Genomic DNA, 26235 nt, shown 5'->3' with positions numbered 1-26235 from the left:
ATAAAGTCACGTGTAGCAAGATGTACTACTTGTGACTTGGCCGCCCTGTGCATCAAAATGTTTAATATCGCAACATTGCCATATCGTAGCAATTGGCAATGCCCTAATATAATGCAATTGATCTGCTACGAGCTGCGAATCGTCAATGGTCAATATGAATAAACTTGGTTGTACTTTAGCTTTTTTGTTTTTAAGTTTTTAGATTGTTCTTTAAAATGTTGTTAAATTATTTTGATGCAGTTACCAGTCACTCAGATGTGTTTTATAAAAATATGTTTTATACAAATTTGAGGAAAGTGAAGTGTCATGGTATAAATATCATGACACTTCACTTTCCTAAAATGTTGTTTTCCTTTACAAATTGTATAAAAGAGCATATTATCAATTATTGTCATTGACAGGACACATATCCTTACATATAACTTACACATACCTACCCATATACTACCCACGATAAGGGGCCATAATTGTTTCAATTAATTGTTTCAATTATGTAACTATATATATTTATTTCTATTTCTATTACTTTTGTTTGCAATGTCTTTAGATTAGTAACAATTGGTAATTATTTTCATGTTTGTGTTGTACAGATATTGTAAAATTTTCATATATTTTCAACAACAATATTTTCGAATGGTTCTATTTTATAACCTTTTACTGCTGTACTGTAAAATTTGAAAAGTATTAAACAAATAACTGTCACGGTTTGAACTTTGATAGTAGTTAGCAAACAGCTGATGTCTAAATTGTCAACAATTGCTACTAAATTCTGGTCTGACTTCGTCCATTTATCATACATGCAATTTTAATTACATCCATTTCTTTCTTGGTGCACGATTCAAAGTTACTGTTGATAAGCCTGTTTATCCCATAGTAAGTAGCAAGCATAATGTCAGGCTGGGCCCACTTTGTGGTTATGTCTTGCTGTTTTTAAAGTTTCCTGAAAAACACATTTAGATTTGATGTCTTTTAAATTGCCAATCACGCCTGTTATGCTTTGGAGTATGCTATAGACATAGATCTAATTTTACATTTTCAGTAGGTCTCGATTCGAAATGACAGACTTTGATAAGCTACCAAGCTACAAAGCACTAGAAATCCTTGCTGAAAAGTTGAAGTCAGCTCATATCAAAAACTTTTTCGCAAATGACCCAAACCGGTTTTCGAAGTACAGTCAATCAATTGAAGTCGATGGTCTGAAGCTTCTTGTTGATTACTCCAAAAACAAAGTTGATGAAGATGTTTTTGGTGAACTCTTAAAACTTGCTAAAGATGCCAATGTTGAAGATATGCGTGACCGAATGTTTAAAGGAGATGAAATCAATTTTACTGAACAGCGAGCTGTTCTACACATAGCATTAAGGAATAGAAGTAACACTCCCATTCTTGTTGATGGCCAAGATGTTATGCCAAATGTGAATAGAGTTTTAGAAAAGATGAAAGGCTTTGCAGACAATCTTAGAAATGGGATCTGGAAAGGGGTGACTGGTAAAGCAATCACTGATGTTGTTAATATTGGTATAGGAGGATCTGATCTTGGACCAGTGATGGTGACAGAAGCTCTAAAAGCATACAGGGGCAATGGACCAAACGTTCATTTTGTGAGCAATATTGATGGGACCCATGTTGCTACAGTCTTAGAGAAAGTTAACTTTGAGACCACTCTCTTTATTATTGCAAGTAAGACCTTTGGAACCCTTGAAACCTTAACAAATGCTCGCACAGCACGTGAATGGTTCATCAAACATTCTGGGGATGCAAGTGGAGTTGCAAAACATTTCATTGCACTCTCTACAAATGCAAAACGTGTGAGCGAATTTGGCATTGACACTGCTAATATGTTTGAGTTTTGGGATTGGGTTGGAGGACGTTACTCTTTATGGTCAGCTATTGGAATGAGCATCATGTGTCATATTGGAAGTGAAAACTTCTTCAAATTTCTTGAGGGAGCACATGCAATGGACAACCACTTCACCTCTACACCTATGGAGAGAAACATCCCCATCATACTTGCTGTGTTAGGAGTGTGGTATAACAATTTCCTAGGTGCCCAATCGCATGCACTATTACCTTACGACCAATACATGCACAGATTTGCAGCCTACTTTCAACAGGGAGACATGGAATCCAATGGTAAGGGTGTTTCTCGTGAGGGCACCCGAGTGAAGTACAGTACTGGGCCCATTGTTTGGGGAGAGCCTGGCACTAATGGTCAACATGCATTCTATCAACTTATCCATCAAGGAACCAAGCTGATACCCTGTGATTTCATCATGCCTGTGCAGTCCATGAACCCTATCGGAGACCACCATGAGATTCTCTCATCTAACTTCCTTGCTCAGACAGCAGCCCTGATGACTGGAAGAGGCAACGAAGAAGCCAGGAAGGAGCTGAGTTCCATGTCTGCTGAAGATCAGGATAGGCTGAGTGTCCACAAGGAGTTTACAGGAGACAGACCCACCAACAGTATCCTGTTTACCAAACTTACCCCTGCCATGCTTGGAGCTCTCATTGCCATGTACGAGCATAAGATCTTTGTCCAGGGAGTCATGTGGAACATCAACAGTTATGATCAAATGGGAGTTGAACTAGGCAAGATTCTAGCTTTGAAGATCCAACCGTTGTTAAAAGATGATAAAAAGGTCCATTCCGAAGATTCTTCTACTAATGGACTTATAAACTTCATTAAAGAAAACAGGAAATAGTTCACTGGTTATAACATTTATATGTCGGTGTCACTGAACACTGATCCTTGCATGTTTTTGTTGTAGATTTTTAGAATGTTTAAAGAGTATTTCGTAATTGATATGAGCATGGTTAACCATCATTTTGTAGTGCATTTATCACTAGTTTTATAGTCATAACGTAGTTTAAGGTATTTAATGACGTCATGTCATGACGATATTATCATTTACAAATCGTTTCATAACTTTTAAATAGAATTTTGACTAATAGAATTTTAATGTGACTATAATATTATTATAATATAATTACGATGTATTTTAATTTTGTTAGAACAAAATAATTCGTATTACTGAGTCTGAACTCTGTTGTTACTCTTTATTTTACATTCAAGTTCTCTGTGAAATTTTACATTAGCTATTTTTAAGTACATTTGTAAAAGTGGTTCAACACAGTTTTATTGTGTACCTCTGACGACGAAATACAACATATTATCATAAGTAAATGATATGTTCCAATTTTAAATCATTTAAGTTAATTTAATGTATAACTTGCCTCAACATATCAAAACGTCAGGATGACAGAAAAAGAAGAATCAGCAGAACAAAGAGAAAATCCAAAAGATCCCCCAGAAAATGGCAGTAAAGGAGAGTTGTTGGGGGCTGCCAAGAAGCTTCCCCCTGGCAAGAGACAGCTGAAGAAACAGGAGTCAACGTTTTTGGAAGGAACAGTATGATGTTAGGGGACACTAAAGTGTAAGTACTCCGAACTTTAATAATCTTTGATTTTCCAGTCCAATTCTAATCTTTAAATGAAGAGGGTGTGGTCAATTTCGTATTTGGTTCGTTGTTGTAAAACTCCGTAACAAAATGTTTAATGTGCCGCTCAAGGGTATTTCTAGAAGTAGCCTCTTCAAGTACCCGCACATTCCATCTGCCGGCAGGGTAACTGCTCTTCTTCCCGATGAGTTGGTGTTTCATCCGTTTGAAACCGTACATCATGAAGTGATGTCGAAACCCAGACTGTAAAAAATGCCATGTGTAATGTGTATTTTGCTTTACTCCTGAGAGTTTTCCCAGTGTCCTTGTAATTTTCCTCATAAGCTTTTAAATAACCGCTTTCTTTGTAATAAGATTCTAAATTCGATTAATTCTTAGTGATCGAAAAATTGTTTGGTGTCACTTTAATGATACTGAAAAAGAGCAATTTAAAATTTAAATTTTTAGAAATGCTGCCATCCAAAGGTGTATTATTTTTTTGGTTTTCCCAAATTTCCAATTCCAGAATTTCCTTTTTTAACCGAATTTTTTTTTTAACTTTTTTCCGGGAGACATATGATATAAAATTCTTAACCATATTAAATTTTAAAAATTTCAGGGTTAATTTTGGTGAAAAAAGGGTTGACAACAGGTAAAATCCAATTTTTTTTGGAATTTGGCAACTTTTATTTTTCCATAAATTAGTTTTTTTTTTTTTACCCAAAGATTTTTTTTTACCCCCCCGGGGGAAGAAAGCCGGACCCCTTACAAATTATTAACCCCAAGGAATAATTTTGGCCTTTGGGATAGTTAAAGCCAGGAATATTTCCCCAAATGTAAATTGGTGCAAAACTGCCAAGTATTCGGATTTTAAAAATGATTTTTGGTCGTGTTACCCAAAAAAAAATTTTTTAACGAAATTTTTGGGAAAAATGTTGACAACTGCTCCCCCATTTTGTTTTAATTTAAAATTTTTCCTTTAAAATATTAGTTTCGTAATTTATTTATTTAGGGGATATTTTCGGGGTTTTACCCGTAAAAACCCCAACTACTCCCTTTAATTACCAAATAAAATCACTTTTTTTCCCCTTTTTTCCCCTAAATAAAGGTTTCAACTGAAGTCTATTTTTTGGGGAATTTTTATTTTTTGAAAAGGGAACAATATTACCTTGTTAAAATTAACCCGCCTTTAAGGGAACCTTTTCACTTTTTTTTAAAGGATTTTTCCGTTCCCCTTTTTGGTTTTATTAAATTGGCAACTTTCCCAGGTTTACATGTTTACTATTGCGGGTGTTTGTTTTTCCCTTGGGGGGTTTTGGACCAGGGAGCTTGGTTAACCACATGCTATAGTAAAAAATTTGTTTTATTCCCTAGGTATCTTTCTTATTGCCCTTAATGGGTTTTTTTTTTTTTTGCCCCACTTATTTTTTTTGTCTTTTGGGTTATTTTTTGGTTTTTCCCCCACGTTAATTGGTAATTTAAAAAAAAATTTGGGACCCATTTTCCTGTTTTTGGTTTTTTTGAAAAAGTAAACCCCCGGGGGGGGGGGGACGGCTTTAACTTTGTATGGTTCGGACTTTTTATGGTTTTTTTTTAAAAGCATTCTGTTCCTCAACTTTCTCCCAAAGATTCTTTTTCAAAAAAGGCGACCTCTAATGGAACGGTGCCCAGGTTCCCCGGGGGAACCAAGAAAATGGTTTTTCTTCAATCTTGCAAGAAAGAGCACCTCCTTTATCATTTACGACAAAAGGGTTTTTAGTACGGGAAAACCCTTTAGTAGGAGAAAATAAAATTAATACTAGTAATTTTTAGTATTAATAGATAAATAGTAGTTTAGTACGTAGTTTACGTACGTGAATAAGTGGGTATGTTGTTTAAGTATTTGTGATGTGTGGGAAAGGAGGTTTAACAGGGCCCGGAAATTTTTAGTGGGAAAAATCTTCCAAAGTTTTAAAAAAATACCTAGCCGCCCAAGAGCTTCCCAACTCCCAAAATTTTCCATAATAAAAAGAAATTTGGGACCCAATAAATTTTCGGAATAAACATGGGGGTCTTCAGGGGGGTTTCGGAAAACTTTTTTGGAACTCAATCTTTTGGGATCGGAAAATTTTACCCCGCATTTTTTTAATGAATTCCCACGTTTGTTTAAAACCACGTTTAAGCAGGGAGAGAAAATTTCATTTTTTTTATTTGTAAAGTTCGTCCGTTTTGGGACTTGTTTTTTTTTCCCCAGTATGGGGGTTCCAGGGTTTGTTTGTTAAATCATGGGGCCCGGTCCTTTTTGTCCTTCAGATGTTCCCGTTGTACCCCATTTTTCACCTGTCTTTCAGGTTTTACCTTGGCGGTTGAACTTGTTAGTATGAAAAGTAAACAGGGGAATTAATTAAGTACTAAGGGCCGTACCAAAAAATACTTTATATTTTACATTTCCAGGGGGAAAAAAATTTGTTTTTTTTTTGGGTAATAAACTGAAAACATTCTTTATTTTTTTTTAAAATTTTTACAATGATTAATAATTTAGGAGCTGACATTTAATGTTTCATAACCCAGGGTTTTGTAGGAAATTAGGCACCTTTTTATTTTAGGATCATGTTAGTTTGGGCTTTTTATTTTTTTTTTTTAAAAGGATTAAAGGATATCCCATATGGGGGTATCCCCCATAGGGGAGGTAATCCCCGCCCCCAGCGGGGGAAGTTAAAACCAATGGTAACATGGCGATTATCCAAAAAATAGTTTTTTTTGTCCCAGTGATCCATTTCTTTTTTAGTTGCCCATTTCACCAACCCTCTGCCCCCCCCATTGTTCTTAAACCCCCCCCCCCCCCCCGCCCTTTTCTTTAAAAGGGTTTGTTAAACGCGCGGTTTTTATGCGTTCTTGTCCCTTTTTGGTTTTGGGTGGGCATTGTTCCCCAAGCCCTTTTTTTAAACAGGTTGGGTTTAAATTGCCCCTCCTTTAATACACATAACCCATAGGGGAACCAATAAAACAAAAAGTTTTTTAAAAACAAGAAGAGTTAAATTGGTGTTCACGCGGTTTCCATAAACCCGTCTTGTTGACCAGGCCATTAATTTTTCCCCTTGGTTTTATAAGAGGGCGGTAATTGATCCCGTATGTATTTGTGAAGGGGTGGTTTTTTTGGCGCCAACCAAGGAGGTCTCCTTCCCCCTTCTTTAGTCTAGAAAGACAATAAAGGGGTGTCCCCGATAATCCTCCCTTTTTTTTCCCTTTTAACTAAAGAAAATTGGCCCTTTGGTTTGATCCCCATGTTTTAAATGAAAGAAAATATAATAGAATGAAAGCCCTGATCTTCCTTGAAGTTTTGGTCATTCCCATAGACCGACCGTTTTAAAACACAAAATGCTTTTTTATGTTTTTGCCCCTATCCTTGGTTAGACTTCACCCCCCCTCCATTCCAATTTAGGGTGGGGGACAAATAGAACAAAACAGAAATTTATTTAACCCTCGCCCATAACGCGTTTTATTTTTAGTACCCCAGGTGGGGTGTCCATCCCTAAATACGTGGAAAAAGATTTTCCTTATTTTATTAAAAAAAGAAGTTTTAGGTTATACTTGTATAATAAAAAAATAATAAAGAAATTATAATTTGGTAATTTATAAAAACAACTGCCTTTTTCTAAGTTTGAAAGAAACCTGTTTTAACTCAGCCTTGTGGGGGTTGGAAGATAAAACTCACGCATAAGGTCTCACAAAAAGAATTAATTGCCACAAATAAACTCAAATCCTTAAATTAACAGCCCCTTCCCGGCCAAATTAACACCAAAATATAATAATTTATTAAAACTCCCGAGTAATATTAATTAAACCAACATGGGGGTTGCCCACTGATATATAAAAAATAGTTAACGCTTGGGGGGGGAGTGAAAAAGAGTTTGGGGTTCCCGTTGGGTTAGGTGGGGTATAAATTTGCCCACCAACCGTTGTATTCCCCCCTTTTTGGGTCTAAAGGAGGTTTATAGAAACCTCACGAGAGTAAAAATTAGTCCTTTTTTTTTTTTCTGTTAATGGGTAATTTTAACCTTTTTACAAAAATTGCCCGCTTTTTTCTCCTGTGCTGGGTCCCATCACAGTCCCTCAATGTTGGGAAAATGGAAATGGTTTTTCCCGTTAGTCAAAGATATTGCCCCTTTTGTACCCCCCTAAAAAATCCCCCTTGCAATTTCTTTTACTTGGGAGGCTATATATACATAAGCTGCTTAGCCCATATCCCCGATACATTGGGTTTTTCGATACCTGTTTCTCTCCCCCCTATATGATTTAAATTTATCTCACCTCCCTGGGTGTTTTCCAGAAGACCCCTCTTCCCTCCCTACATGCAACTTACCAAATCTCTCTTGACCAAGAAATCCCCGCCCCCTTCCCCCCCTAACTGTCTGGGTAAAATAAAGAAAATAATCATGAAAATAAATTTTCTGGCTTTTGTAACTCCAATAAAGGTTTTTCAAGATGGAAAATGTTGCCCATGTCGAATCTCCTGGCTCATAACGGTTCCAATAAAAACTAGAGCACACATTTTGTTCTCGTATGTATACGGTCAAGGTAGTATTCTTAAATTTATCCAAGGATATCTTTTTTTTTGTTTAATGAAATGTCAATGTAGCGGCTAAGTATATTTTAAAGATTTCATATACAGCTCCCTACTAACCGCTCAGGTTAGTGGCACGGGAGGTTTTGTATGGGTTTTTGAAGAGAAGGGAGTTTTGAAGAGTTTTTAGCCGCGATAAAAAGCTGGGTTTTGGAACACCCTTTTTCCCCAGATATCTCCCAGTCTACCCGAGAAATAACGCTGAGGCACCAGTACCCGAGATGTTTAGTTACATAAAAAAAACTCCCTTATGGGATGACGAAGCGGAATTTTGTAAGCGACTTTATCGAGGAGAAGATTTTTAAAAGGGTTTTTGGAAAATATTGGTAAAAATGAAGAAAAGTTTAGAATACATTGGTTTTTTGTTTTTAAAAAGTTTTTTTATAAAAACCCCTGTTTAGAAATATGAAACATTGTAATGTAAAATGTAATTTCTATAATTTCATGTGGAAATGAAAACACAAATGAGGTTAAAATCCAAGTTAAAAGGATTCCTGTTTGTGAAACGACAAAATCAGACTTCATCAAGGCTTTTGCCTTTGGGGTTTCTGGTGTTACGGCAACGTTACTTCTCCCCTATTATACGCCCCGCCATCCCTCCCCTCCCCACTACTTTTTACCCAAGTGTTGGGTACATTTAAACCCACTATTTCCCCTCCACAACCCCTCAAATTTCCCCCCACACATTTTCAGGTAAAAACCTGCACACGTGGGCAACATGCCCACCCCTACATATAAATTTACTCTTTTTTTTAGTCCTTGGACCTAGGTTTTTGTTGGTAGAAGATAATAATAAATGCAAGGCATTGGGCCCCTTGCGCCAGCGGTTGGTCCCCCCATCCAATCCCGCCCGTCAGGTCCCCCTGGGGATATCCCGTGGGCATTTTTCTCCCCCCTCTCTTCTCGACTGTTACAAGGAGTTTTTTTCCCCCCCAAGCCATTTAATCCCTGTAATAAAAAGGTTCCTCAAAAGTAGTAAAAGGGCGTTGGTTAATTAAATTATTTGATATTTATTGGTCCCCCCTAAAAACACCTAAGCAATTCAGTGTAGCGCACGGCAAAAGCCTTGTCGTCCGGTGTCGCGCGACATGAGGACAAATTTCCCGAAGGTTATCAATAACGTCTTGAAATAAGTCCACACCCCCAGGGAAACTCCCAGTAAACTAAGAAACCATTTCCCCCTTTCTAAGAACAGACCCCCCTATCGGCATATATTACAGGAAAGGTTATACCTTTTAATCATTCTGTTAATGGGTTATCTTTTGCAAACGGTTTCATTTGGGGCGTGGAAAAAAACGGGCCTAAAAATAATTTGTTTGAAACGGTGCCCAATATAATTTTAAAGAAAAATAAAACGCGCGTCCTCGGCTCCTACAAGGACATTCTCCAAAAACCATTTCCATAATCCAATATTCAAAAAAACGGAATCAAATAATCCGTTTAATAATTAAATGTGACAACGCTTTTTTATTACTGGTGATTCCGTCCTGCAACAGGCCCCTTCCATGTTTGCAAGCGTATGGGAATTCCAAATATTCTATACCAGGCTTTAAATTTACCTCAGCTACTCTCAGAGATACTTCCTTGTATGGGCCTTACACTAATGGGACAAAGTGCTCAGAAACATGATTTCTAAAATTACAAACAATCCAATTAAAATTGTTGGGGAACCCCATTTCTACATACAGGTTTGCGACTTCCCAAATTTAATACAATTACATAAATCACTCCCCCGAAACGTCCAAATGAAAGGTCCGCCCAAACCAAAAGGTAGGTTTTTTGTTTTTTTTGTTGAGAACTGGTGTTGTGTTTCTGTTTTTATTTTGTAAGCCCCATCGGAGGAAATGGGTAAATTTTATTTTTAAGATACAGCTTTGAAAGATAAAATTAGCCATGGTTTAATGGGTTTTATGGCGGTGTCTCCATAACATATCATATCCCCCCTCTGTTACTTTTAAAAATAATTCGATCTCCCCATTACCCTTCAAACAGAGTTCTGGTGCCAGATGAATCAGAAGGTAAAAATAAAAAAAAAGCCCGTGTTTTTTACTAAATAAATTTTAAACCATAATTTTATTAGATTTAAATGTCAATCCCCCGTTGGGGGGGGGGGTGTCTTGATGCGGGGCCTGTGTAATCTGAGAAGTGTGTCTGTAGACGTGGGTGTTGACTGTGGATAATGCAATAGGATAAAATTGGGACGTGGCTCGCTAGCGCCGAGGTTTGTATTTTAGACACCCCTTGTTGTTGGATTCTCTTATGTTTTTCCCGATGGTGGGCGAAGTTAAGAAGGTAAATAGGTCACTGTTTATTAATACCATGTTAACATTGGCCCTTCCCCCTGGTCCTACATAAAAAAATTAATCGATTTTTTTATCAATCCTACCACAACCCCCTGTTAAATTGTTGCGGGAATGGTGAAACAGGGGTAAAAATCCCCGGGGGAAACCTGAGAACAAACAAACAAAAAAAGTTTTACGTTATCCTATTGTTCACTGGAAATGGATCTTAATTATTACCCCCCCCCCCCCACTGTTTTTTTTTTTAATTGGTAAGGTTACCTTTTTGGTACTTTTTTTTTCGAGCCTGAGATGGATGTTGATAAAAAATGAGAGTCCCCATATCTTAACGAGTCAATTATTTTTTTCACAAAAACCAAAATGGTTGTTCAAAAAACCTCGACAAGTATTTATGGTTGAACCCGTTTTTTTATTATTGGCTTTCAAGTATTTATTTTGCGAATTTTTAACTTTTGTTCTCCCCTTACCCTGGGTAATTTTGGTTCTCTTTGAATTTTTAATAAATGCTAGTACGACCGCCCCCCCTTGTTTTGGTTGGGTATTGTTTGCAAAAACTCGAAAAAATTATTGAATACCCCTAATTTGACTGTAATGTAGAAGGACAATAACAGTTTGAATTGTAAAAACGAACCAGCCCCCTGCGATCAATCATTAATGCTGAAAAATACCCATAATTAATGTTATTTTGGTCATTGGGGTATGTGTAGTCCTCTAGGCCAGAATTAATTTTCCCGTGCAGGTTGCGAAAAAAAATCATGACAACGAACTACCTTTTGTAAAACTGTTTTTTACTTCCTTGGCCTGTTATGATTTGTCACCCCCGAGAATAAAATAATGTTAAAAGCACGACCTAAATCGTAAAAAAGAAGAAATAAATCCATTATCCCCAATATTAATGTTTTTTTGAAGGATGATATAAAGAGTTAACATTAAAGTGGCTAAAAATTTTGCAGAAACCAAACATTTTATTAAATACCACTCCCATTAATTTAATAAAATAGATTATTACCATCAGCGTCCCCATTTGTTGATGATGATACAAAACACACATAGAGAGGTAAACTAAGAAGTACAACGCCCCCGCGACCCCGGAATTCCTGACATCTACAAAAACCATCACTCAGAGCCCCCTGGGCTTTAATACAAATGATAAACTAAGTGGCTAGTGCAATTTTTAAAACATTAAGCCAGCTTTATTACCAAAAACAAGACAACGCTGGGTTTTTTTGACGAATTAAACCGACTTGAAGACAAATGAAAATTCGTCCCCCCCGAACAAGTCGAATGGGTCCCCCCCTGGGAACCCCAATTCCCCAAATTGGTAAACACATGTAAGGGAGAAATTGGAGAATAAAGGGTTTACGTTAAAGGAAAAGGTTACATTTCACTTAAAAACATTTTGTATCCTATTTCGGAAAGTTTTTTTTATTATTTAAAACTCCCATAAACATTTTCCCTTTAATACTTAAAAAATTAATTTTACAGGAATACGTTGGGAAATTCCAACATTGAGGAAAATCAGACACTGGGAAGTCTAACTCTCTGGGAAAAACAAGGGAACTGGGGGAAAAATCAGAAAATGGAAGACCCAACCCGAGGAATCCCTACATCCAACAATAGGGTTTCCCCCGGAAAAAAGACCCACCAATTCCAGGTATACAGAACCAAAAACCTTAGAATTATGGTTGTGTTAAGTCCCCTAGTTTTTCTGTTAAATGGTTTGGTGCCTGTTTAGTTAACAGTGGTTTTTGTGTCGTTTAAAAAGCATTAACTTAATAAGTGATTATATACCTTAATCGGAATACCTGATAGTATATGAAACGGGACACAATTTAATTGATACGCTCACGCGGCGTCCCTAGCACGTTTGCATCCTTAAATTGTCCCCCCGTTTCAAAATTTTAAAGGTCCGTCCCCAAAGTCTAAAACGGTTCCCCCGGTCCCCCAATTTTAAAAAGTTCCCGTCCAGAATTTTTTTGTCCAAAACTTATCTCCAACTCTGCGGAATAACCTCATGAGTTTCGGAGACAGGATTCTGAGAATTAACTTTTTTTAATTTGTCCAGTCCCCCCCAATTTGTAATTTCTTAATCATCCGGAGTCGCGACAAAAAACTCAATATCAATTGGCAAATCATATGCGAAAAACGGAGTTTTAAATTATAACAATTAAAAAAAACAATTCACTAAAGTAATCCACACTTAGTAAACTACATGGCACCCATGAATCCAAACTTTTCCTTGATTCTTTGGATGGCCTTTCCGTTCGTTAGAGCCACATCTTTCGGAAGTTTATTATATTTACCCTCCCCTACATCCTTTGGGTGGGGTGTAAAAAGTTACACTGAAATGCAAAGGACCCGAGGGTTGGGGAGTTTTCAAATAACATAAAATTGGTTATTTATTTCAAAAACAAAGCCCAGCGGTGAAAATTACCTGGGATATGAAAAAGCTTTTTTAAAGCATGGACAAAATATTTTGTACAATGCAAACCGGATAAACCCCCATTATTGAAGTGAAAGATGGACCTGTTGATTAAGTGATCCATCCAAATCTGGTTTAGCATACAAATATGTTCGCCTAAAATCGGGTGGTACTTTTTTAACATCACTATCAATAAATCATAGAAACCACTTGGACTTTTGATCACCTCACCAAGATATTTTGGCGAACACATTCTTTTAATTTTTTTTTACTGCTTAACGACCCCTTGCCCATCATTTCGCCTTGCCTTCATTGGTTAAAAATGAGAACAAAAATTTAATCTTGAAAAAAAATTTACTCTCATGGGCTAAAAAATGGTAATTACAAACGCAAGAAAAAATAAATTAAAAAAATCAGGACAATTTTTTGATGGTTTTAAAAATGGCCCCCCTGTCCGATAGCGTTCCCCATTTTCAATTGTCCCCCGTTTTGACTCCAAATAAATTATGTACCCGGGTCGCATTAATGGTACCGCAGTCAAAATAAGGTGTACTCCGGGTAATAAAGACTTTTGCAATTTGTTAAGATTAAAAACTGACACCTTATAGAAAAATACATTTATGATCGGCGCGCATGGGAAAAATTTAATCAGAACAATTATCCCATAAAACCCGTCAAAACAATAAGTAAAATGGGACCACGGCGTAGCCTAAACGAAGTTCAGGCAGTGGCGATGTTTGGCTAAGGCGTGGATACCTTAAAAAGACACAAAATAACGTGCAGTGGGTTGTGGTGATCAAAATAACAGTTTTGCGGGTTCACAAAATCTATTGAAGAAGACAACCAATTCGTTGGATAGCTCTTTATGACAGTCGTTAAATTTAAATTTCCATTGGGAGATCTTCTGGCGAGGGGAAAAAAACCGCACCCCCAAACCCTCTTATACCCACCAACTGGTGGTAAAGGACGGTTTATTTGCCTAAAAAGTATTATAAAAATCCCTTGTTGGGGGAACCCTAGGATTTTACCTAAAAGTACACCCACATGGGTTGACCAGGGGGTATAGATAAAAAACGAGGTGGGTGGAGACCACGAGGGGGGGGGAAATTGGGATTATGTGGACGGAAAAAAAATACAATTTGGGTAGGGATTGGCCGGCGTAGGGGAGAATAATGATGAAATTTGAAGGAAAAAAATTTGAAAAAAGGGGGAAAAATGGGGAATATAGGATTTTTTGTTAAATGGGGAAAAAGGGCAAGGGGAAGAGAGGGGGAGGATGAAACAGGGGAACTTAGCGGAATTTAAGGATTGACAGGGACATTGCAGGAAGAAAAGGGGGATTTTTTATTTTACTAGTGTAAGGAAAGTCTATTAATTTTACTAAAAGTATACACCCTTTAGTGACCAGTGATTGATTTGAACGAGGTGGGTTGATACAACCGAAGGGAATTACCTAGAGTAAGGAAGATGTAACTTACTAAAAAAGTAACACCCGTTGTGACCCAGTATTTTTGCAACGAGGTGGGGTGTATAACACCGAGGAAAAAATATCAACTCAGTGTAGGGAAGGAAAGTATTATTACAAAAACGTGACACACCCCCCCTTGTGGGGACCCAGCAGGTTATTGGAAAACGAGGGGTGGGTGGATACACCGAGGATTAACGAAGACGTACGGTAAAGAAATATAAACTAACTTAAAAGTACAACCCTTTGGGTGACCAAAAGGGGTTAAACATTTGCGAAACTGAGGGGTGGGTAAAATTTACCCGTATGGAGGAATTCCTTAACTCCGGGGGAGTAGCTTTGTGCCTCGCTAGGAATATCGAGACCCATTTTACGTGTGCGGGACGACTACCCTTTTCTTCTAACCAACTAGGTCCCCCCATATCGGGGCCCGTACTTCGGGGTTTGGGTGTCTGTTTCATTATGGTCGTTTAAGGTTTTAGATGATTGTTAGAAGTTTTTGCTTTAAATCGCAGATAAAAAACCATTTTTTTTTTCTGATAGCTTGAACTTGCCAGTACGAAAATTTAGCGTTTTGTCTGGCAGGGGACGTACTTTTAATAGTATTTCACTTATACTGTTTATCGTGGTGTGGAAAATTTTGCAAATTTGAACTTGCTCAAAATTAAAATTATTGAGTCCCATAATATAAAATACATTTTTAATTCTAAAGCGTTATTAAAATGAGTCTATACTCTATAGATATATATCGTGAAACTTCCCACAATATTGCTACTATCGTTTATGTTCGAAATTCGAATGTCGCTTTTGTAAATTTTAACGTGGTAAGATGTATGGGGATAAAATAAGACCTTCAAAGTTCAAACACCTAACGTTCCCTGAGAAATTACACCAGCCGGTAAGGTAATGAAACTGCCAACTTTCTGCCACATTTCTGATTGGTTTCTTATAACTGCATGTGGTCTGACAGTGGTCCTTAGTTTTCTCAATTGGCTTTAACATTTTCCATTGCCATGCCAAGTGTCACATCAAAGATAAACGGTCAATTACTTAGTCTTAAGTTACGTTTCAAACGGGTGAAGTGCATCGGTCACATTGATGGTAAACTAAATTGGTTTGTTTAAATAGTCATTTTAACAAGCACGATTTAGTTTGTACAACAAGATGGTTTTACATTTTACAACTGGCAAAAGTTTCTGTTATACACGTTAGCAATGGAATCAATCTATAATCTATTAATACTATACCAAAAATTGAACAGGTTAACTGAGGTAAAAGGTTGTAGCATAGAATTGCTCACACACTCTTTCATAGGCAATTAACTTATAACTATGGCCCAGTGCCTCATTAGGCCTAGGCCAAAGATAATTTACGGGAAATGCATGCTCCTCCTAGCTTTCTGTATTTACTGCTATACATCAGTATTCAGTATACATGTAGGGATATAGAATGTAGTTTGGTGCTAAAGTCATTTATTCTCGTGTCATAAAAGTGGTGTAATGTTACCTTCATCCATCAATCATCAGTGGTCTCAATAACAGTAAATGCGTATCTTATATCTCCCCGTTAAAAAGCAGAACTTTAATGTATGACATTCAAATCTTATATCTCCCCCTTAAAAAGCAGAACTTTAATGTATGACATTCAAATCACATCAGTCACAACATCTTTATCAGAGAATAAATCACGCCAGTTCCTCCATACTTCTGAGCCGAAAACTTCTGAAATTCGAGCTTTTAAAAGTCACATTAAACGTAGTTTTAAAAATATTTGTATGGAATGTGATATTTTTCGTAACCTATTGTATCGAACTGATTAAACTTACGATTAATATAACATTATAAACTTATCCACACTTTGAAGCCACACCCCACTAACGACCCCTTTCCTGACAGGTGTTATTGTAGCCACCCCGACCGGCAGCACCGCGTACGCAGCAGCAACTGGAGCCAGCATTGTGGCACCCTCTGTTCCTTGCTCTATTATTACCCCCATCTGTCCTCACTCCCTCTCCTTTAGACCCATCATGGTACCTCTTAACTGCATCTTGAAGGTGAGACTGGATCACATTTTGTTGAGTTGTAAGAACAGCTCAGATTACGAAAATGTGTTTAAGAATAGTCAGGTTTAGTGGGCCGGTATTCCTCTCTTGTAATGATGCTGAAATTAAATTCTTTGGTCAGCACACAGAAGTATTATATAAGGAGACAATGTCTCTCTTCACCGAATACTATAATATTTCTTTGTCCGACTCCTACACCTGGCATCTTCATCATCCTGTCATTGTCAAACCTGCTTTGTCACAAATTTACCTAGACTACAGTTTACAAATGTGTGAGCAGATTTGGTCACTGTCTTTTGATAAATCCACCAGGCACCATCGCAAACATCGTAACATAATGACACGTAATACATGTTTGCAAATTTATGTGGTTTATTACACCTTACATGGCCTTTCCATATGATTGATATTTAAACTATGCTGCACGTTTATTATTCTCGGATTTACAAATTAATATTGGAATGAATGGGAGTTGTCACGACAGTTTCATAGGATTCGATGTTTCATCTAACAGGAGTTATTTTCAGTGCAAGCTCAACAATGATGCGAGAGGAGATGCTCTTATCTCTTTCGACGGCAGACACAGACAAGACTTCACCAAAAACCATGTGTAAGTTAAGATTTACTTATCAAATTTACATATTACTTATTGAGTAACTGAATAATGTAGAACTTTCTAGTTACAACCCCGTTTTTAGAATAGTTTTTTAAATAAGTTGTACTTATTGAATATTATGTTTTTCAAGTGAATGGAAGTAAGATTTCAAATGAATAACGAACAACAGCTATTAGATTATATTATTAGTGACTTCTCAATAACACTGAATAAGCTGCTATCCCTGAATGAAGAAGTTCAGTAACACGCATCATATTAGTAACACTTCATAAATGGACGATTAATCGGCCACCTCGACCAGTGATAAGCTCTAATCGTCGAGTATTATGTTTATGAGTTTATGGCCCGTAGATTAGTTCCATCAAGCTCAATATCATGATTGAACTTGAAGGGTCGAGTCCAACCCAGGGCTGATTTATGCGTAACTTCATAACCAACCTCCATCTCCGAACTAAGATATTATAAGAAGAATTATTGTTTTGCTGGTACGCTGAAATAGAATTTAAAGACCCGTAATATTAACGGTAATGTTTATTAAACACATATGCTACATATTAATTTCCAGTAAAGATGAGACGAGAAACTCATCATGAGATTGAAGTAGACATCTGTTTTACTGCAACTTCATGGTAATATCTCGGCGATGACCCGATAACTTACAAATGATGATCCCTATACTTTTAAACAGGGTGGATAAGTTCTCTCACTGACCAAACATTTTCTGTAGAAGGTACCCATGGTCAAGGTCAATTTGTAAAACTAAGGGCTCCTTTCATCGGACTTCGAGCTACAAGCCAAAGATGATAATTATGAGAATTGACTATTCCACAGAGCCACTGTGCTGACACAGGAGGGTAGCTGTTCTTAAGTGTGGTCTACACAGAGCCTCCCGGCTCCCTTGTTTAACTACAACACGGATACATCCACTGAGTTAGAAACCTTCAGTGTAGAGTGAGAAGGTTCTGGAACCACCTGCACTCAGTAGAAACCTACAGTGTAGAGTGAGAAGGTTCTGGAACCACCTGCACTCAGTAGAAACCTGCAGTGTAGAGTGAGAAGGTTCTGGAACCACCTGCACTCAGTAGAAACCTGCAGTGTAGAGTGAGAAGGTTCTGGAACCACCTGCACTCAGTAGAAACCTGTAGTGTAGAGTGAGAAGGTTCTGGAACCACCTGCACTCAGTAGAAACCTGTAGTGTAGAGTGAGAAGGTTCTGGAACCACCTGCACTCAGTAGAAACCTGCAGTGTAGAGTGAGTAGGTTCTGGAACCACCTGCACTCAGTAGAAACCTACAGTGTAGAGTGAGAAGGTTCTGGAACCACCTGCACTCAGTAGAAACCTGCAGTGTAGAGTGAGAAGGTTCTGGAACCACCTGCACTCAGTATAAACCTGCAGTGTAGAGTGAGAAGGTTCTGGAACCACCTGCACTCAGTAGAAACCTACAGTGTAGAGTGAGAAGGTTCTGGAACCACCTGCACTCAGTATAAACCTACAGTGTAGAGTGAGAAGGTTCTGGAACCACCTGCACTCAGTAGAAACCTGCAGTGTAGAGTGAGAAGGTTCTGGAACCACCTGCACTCAGTAGAAACCTGCAGTGTAGAGTGAGAAGGTTCTGGAACCACCTGCACTCAGTATAAACCTGCAGTGTAGAGTGAGAAGGTTCTGGAACCAGCTGCACTCAGTAGAAACCTACAGTGTAGAGTGAGAAGGTTCTGGAACCACCTGCACTCAGTAGAAACCTGCAGTGTAGAGTGAGAAGGTTCTGGAACCACCTGCACTCAGTAGAAACCTGCAGTGTAGAGTGAGAAGGTTCTGGAACCACCTGCACTCAGTAGAAACCTGCAGTGTAGAGTGAGAAGGTTCTGGAACCACCTGCACTCAGTAGAAACCTGCAGTGTAGAGTGAGAAGGTTCTGGAACCACCTGCACTCAGTAGATACCTGTAGTGTAGAGAGAGAAGGTTCTGGAACCACCTGCACTCATCAGAAACCTGCAGTGTAGAGTGAGAAGGTTCTGGAACCACCTGCACTCAGTATAAACCTGCAGTGTAGGGTGAGAAGGTTCTGGAACCACCTGCACTCAGTAGAAACCTGCAGTGTAGAGTGAGAAGGTTCTGGAACCACCTGCACTCAGTAGAAACCTGCAGTGTAGAGTGAGAAGGTTCTGGAACCACCTGCACTCAGTAGAAACCTGCAGTGTAGAGTGAGAAGGTTCTGGAACCACCTGCACTCAGTAGAAACCTGCAGTGTAGAGTGAGAAGGTTCTGGAACCACCTGCACTCAGTAGAAACCTGCAGTGTAGAGTGAGAAGGTTCTGGAACCACCTGCACTCAGTAGAAACCTGCAGTGTAGAGTGAGAAGGTTCTGGAACCACCTGCACTCAGTATAAACCTGCAGTGTAGAGTGAGAAGGTTCTGGAACCACCTGCACTCAGTAGAAACCTGCAGTGTAGAGTGAGAAGGTTCTGGAACCACCTGCACTCAGTAGAAACCTGCAGTGTAGAGTGAGAAGGTTCTGGAACCACCTGCACTCAGTAGAAACCTGCAGTGTAGAGTGAGAAGGTTCTGGAACCACCTGCACTCAGTAGAAACCTGCAGTGTAGAGTGAGAAGGTTCTGGAACCACCTGCACTCAGTAGAAACCTGCAGTGTAGAGTGAGAAGGTTCTGGAACCACCTGCACTCAGTAGAAACCTGCAGTGTAGAGTGAGAAGGTTCTGGAACCACCTGCACTCAGTAGAAACCTGTAGTGTAGAGTGAGAAGGTTCTGGAACCACCTGCACTCAGTAGAAACCTGCAGTGTAGAGTGAGAAGGTTCTGGAACCACCTGCACTCAGTAGAAACCTACAGTGTAGAGTGAGAAGGTTCTGGAACCACCTGCACTCAGTAGAAACCTGCAGTGTAGAGTGAGAAGGTTCTGGAACCACCTGCACTCAGTAGATACCTGTAGTGTAGAGTGAGAAGGTTCTGGAACCACCGGCACTCAGTAGAAACCTGCAGTGTAGAGTGAGAAGGTTCTGGAACCACCTGCACTCAGTAGAAACCTACAGTGTAGAGTGAGAAGGTTCTGGAACCACCTGCACTCAGTAGAAACCTGCAGTGTAGAGTGAGTAGGTTATGGAACCACCTGCACTCAGTAGAAACCTGTAGTGTAGGGTGAGAAGGTTCTGGAACCACCTGCACTCAGTAGAAACCTGCAGTGTAGAGTGAGAAGGTTCTGGAACCACCTGCACTCAGTATAAACTTGCAGTGTAGGGTGAGAAGGTTCTGGAACCACCTGCACTCAGTAGAAACCTGCAGTGTAGAGTGAGAAGGTTCTGGAACCACCTGCACTCAGTAGAAACCTGCAGTGTAGAGTGAGAAGGTTCTGGAACCACCTGCACTCATCAGAAACCTGCAGTGTAGAGTGAGAAGGTTCTGGAACCACCTGCACTCATCAGAAACCTGCAGTGTAGAGTGAGAAGGTTCTGGAACCACCTGCGCTCAGTATAAACTTGCAGTGTAGGGTGAGAAGGTTCTGGAACCACCTGCACTCAGTAGAAACCTGTAGTGTAGAGTGAGAAGGTTCTGGAACCACCTGCACTCAGTAGAAACCTGCAGTGTAGAGTGAGAAGGTTCTGGAACCACCTGCACTCAGTATAAACTTGCAGTGTAGGGTGAGAAAGTTCTGGAACCACCTGCACTCAGTAGAAACCTGCAGTGTAGAGTGAGAAGGTTCTGGAACCACCTGCACTCAGTATAAACTTGCAGTGTAGGGTGAGAAGGTTCTGGAACCACCTGCACTCAGTAGAAACCTGCAGTGTAGAGTGAGAAGGTTCTGGAACCACCTGCACTCAGTAGAAACCTGCAGTGTAGAGTGAGAAGGTTCTGGAACCACCTGCACTCAGTAGATACCTGTAGTGTAGAGTGATTAGGTTCTGGAACCACCTGCACTCATCAGAAACCTGCAGTGTAGAGTGAGAAGGTTCTGGAACCACCTGCACTCAGTATAAACCTGCAGTGTAGGGTGAGAAGGTTCTGGAACCACCTGCACTCAGTAGAAACCTGCAGTGTAGAGTGAGAAGGTTCTGGAACCACCTGCACTCAGTAGAAACCTGCAGTGTAGAGTGAGAAGGTTCTGGAACCACCTGCACTCAGTAGAAACCTGCAGTGTAGAGTGAGAAGGTTCTGGAACCACCTGCACTCAGTAGAAACCTGCAGTGTAGAGTGAGAAGGTTCTGGAACCACCTACACTCAGTATAAACCTGCAGTGTAGGGTGAGAAGGTTCTGGAACCACCTGCACTCAGTAGAAACCTGCAGTGTAGAGTGAGAAGGTTCTGGAACCACTTGCACTCAGTAGAAACCTGTAGTGTAGAGTGAGAAGGTTCAGGAACCACCTGCACTCAGTAGAAACCTGCAGTGTAGAGTGAGAAGGTTCTGGAACCACTTGCACTCAGTAGAAACCTGTAGTGTAGAGTGAGAAGGTTCTGGAACCACCTGCACTCAGTAGAAACCTTCAGTGTAGAGTGAGAAGGTTCTGGAACCACCTGCACTCAGTAGAAACCTGCAATGTAGAGTGAGAAGGTTCTGGAACCACCTGCACTCAGTAGAAACCTGCAGTGTAGAGTGAGAAGGTTCTGGAACCACCTGCACTCAGTAGAAACCTGCAGTGTAGAGTGAGAAGGTTCTGGAACCACCTGCACTCAGCAGAAACCTGCAGTGTAGAGTGAGAAGGTTCTGGAACCACCTGCACTCATCAGAAACCTGCAGTGTAGAGTGAGAAGGTTCTGGAACCACCTGCACTCATCAGAAACCTGCAGTCTAGAGTGAGAAGGTTCTGGAACCACCTGCACTCAGTATAAACCTGCAGTGTAGAGTGAGAAGGTTCTGGAACCACCTGCACTCAGTATAAACCTGTAGTGTAGAGTGAGAAGGTTCTGGAACCACCTGCACTCAGTAGAAACCTGCAGTGTAGAGTGAGAAGGTTCTGGAACCACCTGCACTCAGCAGAAACCTGCAGTGTAGAGTGAGAAGGTTCTGGAACCACCTGCACTCAGTAGAAACCTGCAGTGTAGAGTGGAAGGTTCTGGAACCACCTGCACTCAGTAGATACCTGTAGTGTAGAGTGAGAAGGTTCTGGAACCACCTGCACTCAGTAGAAACCTGTAGTGTAGAGTGAGAAGGTTCTGGAACCACCTGCACTCAGTAGATACCTGTAGTGTAGAGTGAGAAGGTTCTGGAACCACCTGCACTCAGTAGAAACCTGCAGTGTAGAGTGAGAAGGTTCTAGAACCACCTGCACTCAGTAGAAACCTGCAGTGTAGAGTGAGAAGGTTCTGGAACCACCTGCACTCAGTAGAAACCTGCAGTGTAGAGTGAGAAGGTTCTGGAACCACCTGCACTCAGTAGAAACCTGCAGTGTAGAGTGAGAAGGTTCTGGAACCACCTGCACTCAGTAGAAACCTGCAGTGTAGAGTGAGAAGGTTCTGGAACCACCTGCACTCAGTAGAAACCTGCAGTGTAGAGTGAGAAGGTTCTGGAACCACCTGCACTCAGTAGAAACCTGTAGTGTAGAGTGAGAAGGTTCTGGAACCACCTGCACTCAGTAGAAACCTGCAGTGTAGAGTGAGAAGGTTCTGGAACCACCTGCACTCAGTAGAAACCTGTAGTGTAGAGTGAGAAGGTTCTGGAACCAGCTGCACTCAGTAGAAACCTGCAGTGTAGAGTGAGAAGGTTCTGGAACCACCTGCACTCATCAGAAACCTGCAGTGTAGAGTGAGAAGGTTCTGGAACCACCTGCACTCAGTAGAAACCTGCAGTGTAGAGTGAGAAGGTTCTGGAACCACCTGCACTCAGTAGAAACCTGCAGTGTAGAGTGAGAAGGTTCTGGAACCACCTGCACTCAGTAGAACGAGGTGGACAATTGTCTGGCTACACAGGCTAATTGTACACTACACAGCTACCCTGACACTACCCCGTCACCGCTACCACGCCAATTACACCACGGTTACTGTAACCTGAATACAATGTATGTTTTAGTGCGGACTCTGTGTTGTACTGTTCAAACAGTGGTGTTATCTGGATAACAAACCTAGGTCCCCGTTATGTAGCCATAGTGGGCAAATGATGTGTGCGGTGACCAGCTCTGATGTGGGTAAAGAAAGTGTAAAATAGTTAGTGTAGCTGTGATAACTCCAAGTACTTTGCTTTTAACTTTATTTATAGTGTTGTAAGTTGTTAAAAGAAAGATATGGAGGAGTTGAAGAGCGATCTTATCCGATCGCAAAATACTGTTATCAAGCTGCAGGCTGAACTTCTGGAAACTAAATCGAAGCAGTTGGAATCCGTGCACTCCACCGTTAAGACCGCCGTTCAAGACACTGTCCAAGCTGAGATGAAGTCATACAGTCAAGCTGTGACTAAAACTGCACCTGTGCTTACAGAAGAGAGTTTGAAAAAGGTTGTACAGAATGCTGTATCGGAAGAGGATCGCAGTAGGAATGTGCTCATCTTTGGTTTGAAGGAGACTGATGAAGAGAAACTGTGCGATAAAGTTGACGTGATTTTTCAGCAGTTTTGCAGCTATCCGGGTTGGGAGGAAATCAGCCGACAAGACGAGACCAGTCAAAGTTTCGCTAGGTAATTCTAGTACCGTTCATCAGATATTAGTAAATGCCAAAAAATTGAGACTGAAATGAAACAGATAGCCAAAGAAGACACTAAAAAACATTATTACATCAGAAGTGGTAACATTTGTAGTGAGGACAAGATGTTAGAGAGTGATACATAATAATGAGTGATATACGTCCATAAGTTTTTACCGTGTGTGATTATTTATTTTTTAAAAATGTCAAATAAGTACTTTTGGTTTTTATATTTGTTACTAGTATATTCATATATTGAGTATCTAGTTTTTGGATTATATCGCGAGGCCAGCCGCTTTTACATCGGCAATCTTTATTTTTTATTTGGATTGTTGATATAAGCGGGATAAAAATGCTTCATTTCATTTCATTTCATTTCATTTCATTTCATTTCATTTCATTTCATTTCATTTCATTTCATTTCATTTCATTTCATTTCATTTTATTTCATTTCATTTCATTTCATTTCAAATATAGAATATTTAAATATAGAATATAGTGTCATTGTCAGTTATCTAAAAGGCCAACATTATTCTAACTACTGTGTCTTTATCTATATTTTCATAATATGAAGTCAAATCAAGGGTCCCGGCAAAAAGGGTTTTGGTGTATGTCCCCTTAAAGCTGTTTTGCTCTGAAACTAATAACTCTTCCTCCCACTTCAGAGTTGAGATGAGCGCCTCAGAGTACCCATTACCATGTATAGACAAAGAGGGCTCAATGCAGGACTGGTTTAACGGACTGCAAAACACATTACAGTGGAACGGTCGGAGCGTAGCTCAGAAACCGCTGGATAAGAAATAAAGGACAGGGAATTATGGGTTTTGGAGGTTTTCGTACAACTTCCTTTGTCAGGAAATATTAATTTAGAGCCCCCAGGGTTACTCTGCTGATTAGCGAGACTCTTGCTGAGGTGTGTTATCATTTCAGTTTTGTAGGTGAAGTTATCGCTTCCTGTTGAAGTAGAATGTTGATTTTAAATTTAAAGTTTATTTTGGACTAATTATAAATCCTGTTTTTAACTTTGTGGGGTTATCCTGACCAGTACACGTGCATGTCATTTGACGGGGCTACATTGAAATAGGCCCTTGCCAATCATTCTTTCCTTTCAACTTATCACGAGATAAAATTACAATATCATAATTAATCAGATTAAATGATTCGTTTCATAATATGTTTATCTCTCTCATATTGTAAAACCTCATAAATATTCATATTTCTAGGAAAGGAACTATCGCGATATCATTACCCGTATTTTATCACCCTTATCAAATTTAGAATCGTCTAATCTTTAAACATTGTCTTATCCTTAAAGATATTAGAAAAGAGAAAGCCTTTTGGATATAGTCCTACTTTTGAATTTGAATTCCAAATTAGAATATTATGCGGTGATGATACGCAAACCTCAGGTACCAATTAATATTTAACAGTTTTAAATTTGTATATTAAAGTATGAGAAGTTTTATTCAATATCTGTACGCATTATAGTATCAAGTTAACCGTATGAGACGAAGTTATTAGACTATGCGTAATTTGTGGATTGTCAAGTTAAAGATTAACTATTAATCACTTTTCAATAATTTCATGTCAGACAAACATTTGGAGTTGTAAAGTGTTGTTTCGAACAATTATGTATCTTTGACTGTTGATAATTTGAATCATACCTCAAAGAATTCTATACAAGTTAAAGTCTCCTATTTTGTCAACATTGTCAAAAGTACCATACGATGATGTGATGTCAATTTAATAAACAAAGAAACCCCAATATCTCAGGGTCAAATTAAGCGTCGTGTCTGCAGTCTGGTCTCAACTTTAACAAAGAAATGTACTCGACACCCATGTCTAGATTTACTTTTTACACAACAAAACTGTATTATGTAGTTTAATGTATGCCCCCTTAATGCCATGATGACGTTTTTGAGGGAAACTGACAAGTGGCAGATGTTAAATGTTAAAGGATACTGGGACAAATTTGTGAGATGCAATTATGTAAACTTTTTATTGTACTTTTTGTAGCACGCTAAATCAATTATATGAACAAAAACAGCGGCAGTCCAAGTTAAACATGTGAAGTTAGAGCCGCGCGCGCGTTCCCTCTGTGTAACGTAACGAACAATTTGCAATTAAGACTTGCCCGGCCCTTCTTTAAAACATGTTCCGTTACTAATACTTTGTCTTAAGTTGAAATTATCCAGCCGTGAGTATATTATGGTCGGGAATGCTATTTACCATACCCCCACGTAATATACCCGTCACCAATGAGGTTGAAGTAATCAGGATACAGTGTCATTTTCCGTATTTTGACAACAATATAGTTTAGCCAGGGTACGATCCATCTGTGTCATCAACTATAATAATCTTAAGATAGATCATGGCCTTACGGAGACATTAATACGGCCAGTCATTAATACAGAACCCGATAGCCTAGCTCCTACGAATCTTTGCACAGATAAGATAACATTGTAAGGCATTGCTAGGCAGTGGTGAAACGCACCTATGAGCTGCCCCGCTAAATTTTTCAAATGTTTTAGAGGCTCCCATGGCGTAGTTAACGAATATGTATTGTGAATTGTGTGTTTCCCTTAGTGTAACAACATATTATTAGGAAAAATGCACCATATGTTGTTTTAGTGCCACGAAATGTGTTAAAGTGCAATTGCCAGAGAGTTCTTGCAAGCCCCAACTCTTATTAAAAACCAGCACCTAAT

At 39.3% G+C, this 26235-nt stretch overlaps 3 protein-coding genes across 3 annotated transcripts in view; 2 read left to right on the top strand and 1 right to left on the bottom strand.

Moving 5' to 3' along the window:
* LOC134812179 (uncharacterized) overlaps positions 1-26235 on the bottom strand; it is a 284121-nt gene that overhangs the window by 32951 nt on the left and 224935 nt on the right. The gene's annotated exons all lie outside the window — the stretch shown is intronic.
* Positions 963-3006, top strand: LOC134812414 (glucose-6-phosphate isomerase-like). Its single transcript, XM_063819817.1, has one exon. The coding sequence runs from the start codon at positions 1056-1058 to the stop codon at positions 2703-2705; it is 1650 nt and encodes a 549-aa protein (XP_063675887.1). The 5' UTR covers positions 963-1055; the 3' UTR covers positions 2706-3006.
* Positions 3260-25210, top strand: LOC134812399 (NAD kinase-like). Its single transcript, XM_063819798.1, has 4 exons — positions 3260-3396; positions 16094-16283; positions 16820-16902; positions 24193-25210. The coding sequence occupies exons 1-4, from the start codon at positions 3260-3262 to the stop codon at positions 24329-24331; spliced, it is 549 nt and encodes a 182-aa protein (XP_063675868.1). The 3' UTR covers positions 24332-25210.

Source organism: Bolinopsis microptera, chromosome 3 (genome assembly GCF_026151205.1).
Source record: "Bolinopsis microptera isolate Bmic1 chromosome 3, MBARI_Bmic_1.0, whole genome shotgun sequence".
NCBI lineage: Eukaryota > Metazoa > Ctenophora > Tentaculata > Lobata > Bolinopsidae > Bolinopsis > Bolinopsis microptera.
Note: the sequence above shows the minus strand (reverse complement) of the source record. Positions and strands in the feature narration are given on the sequence as shown.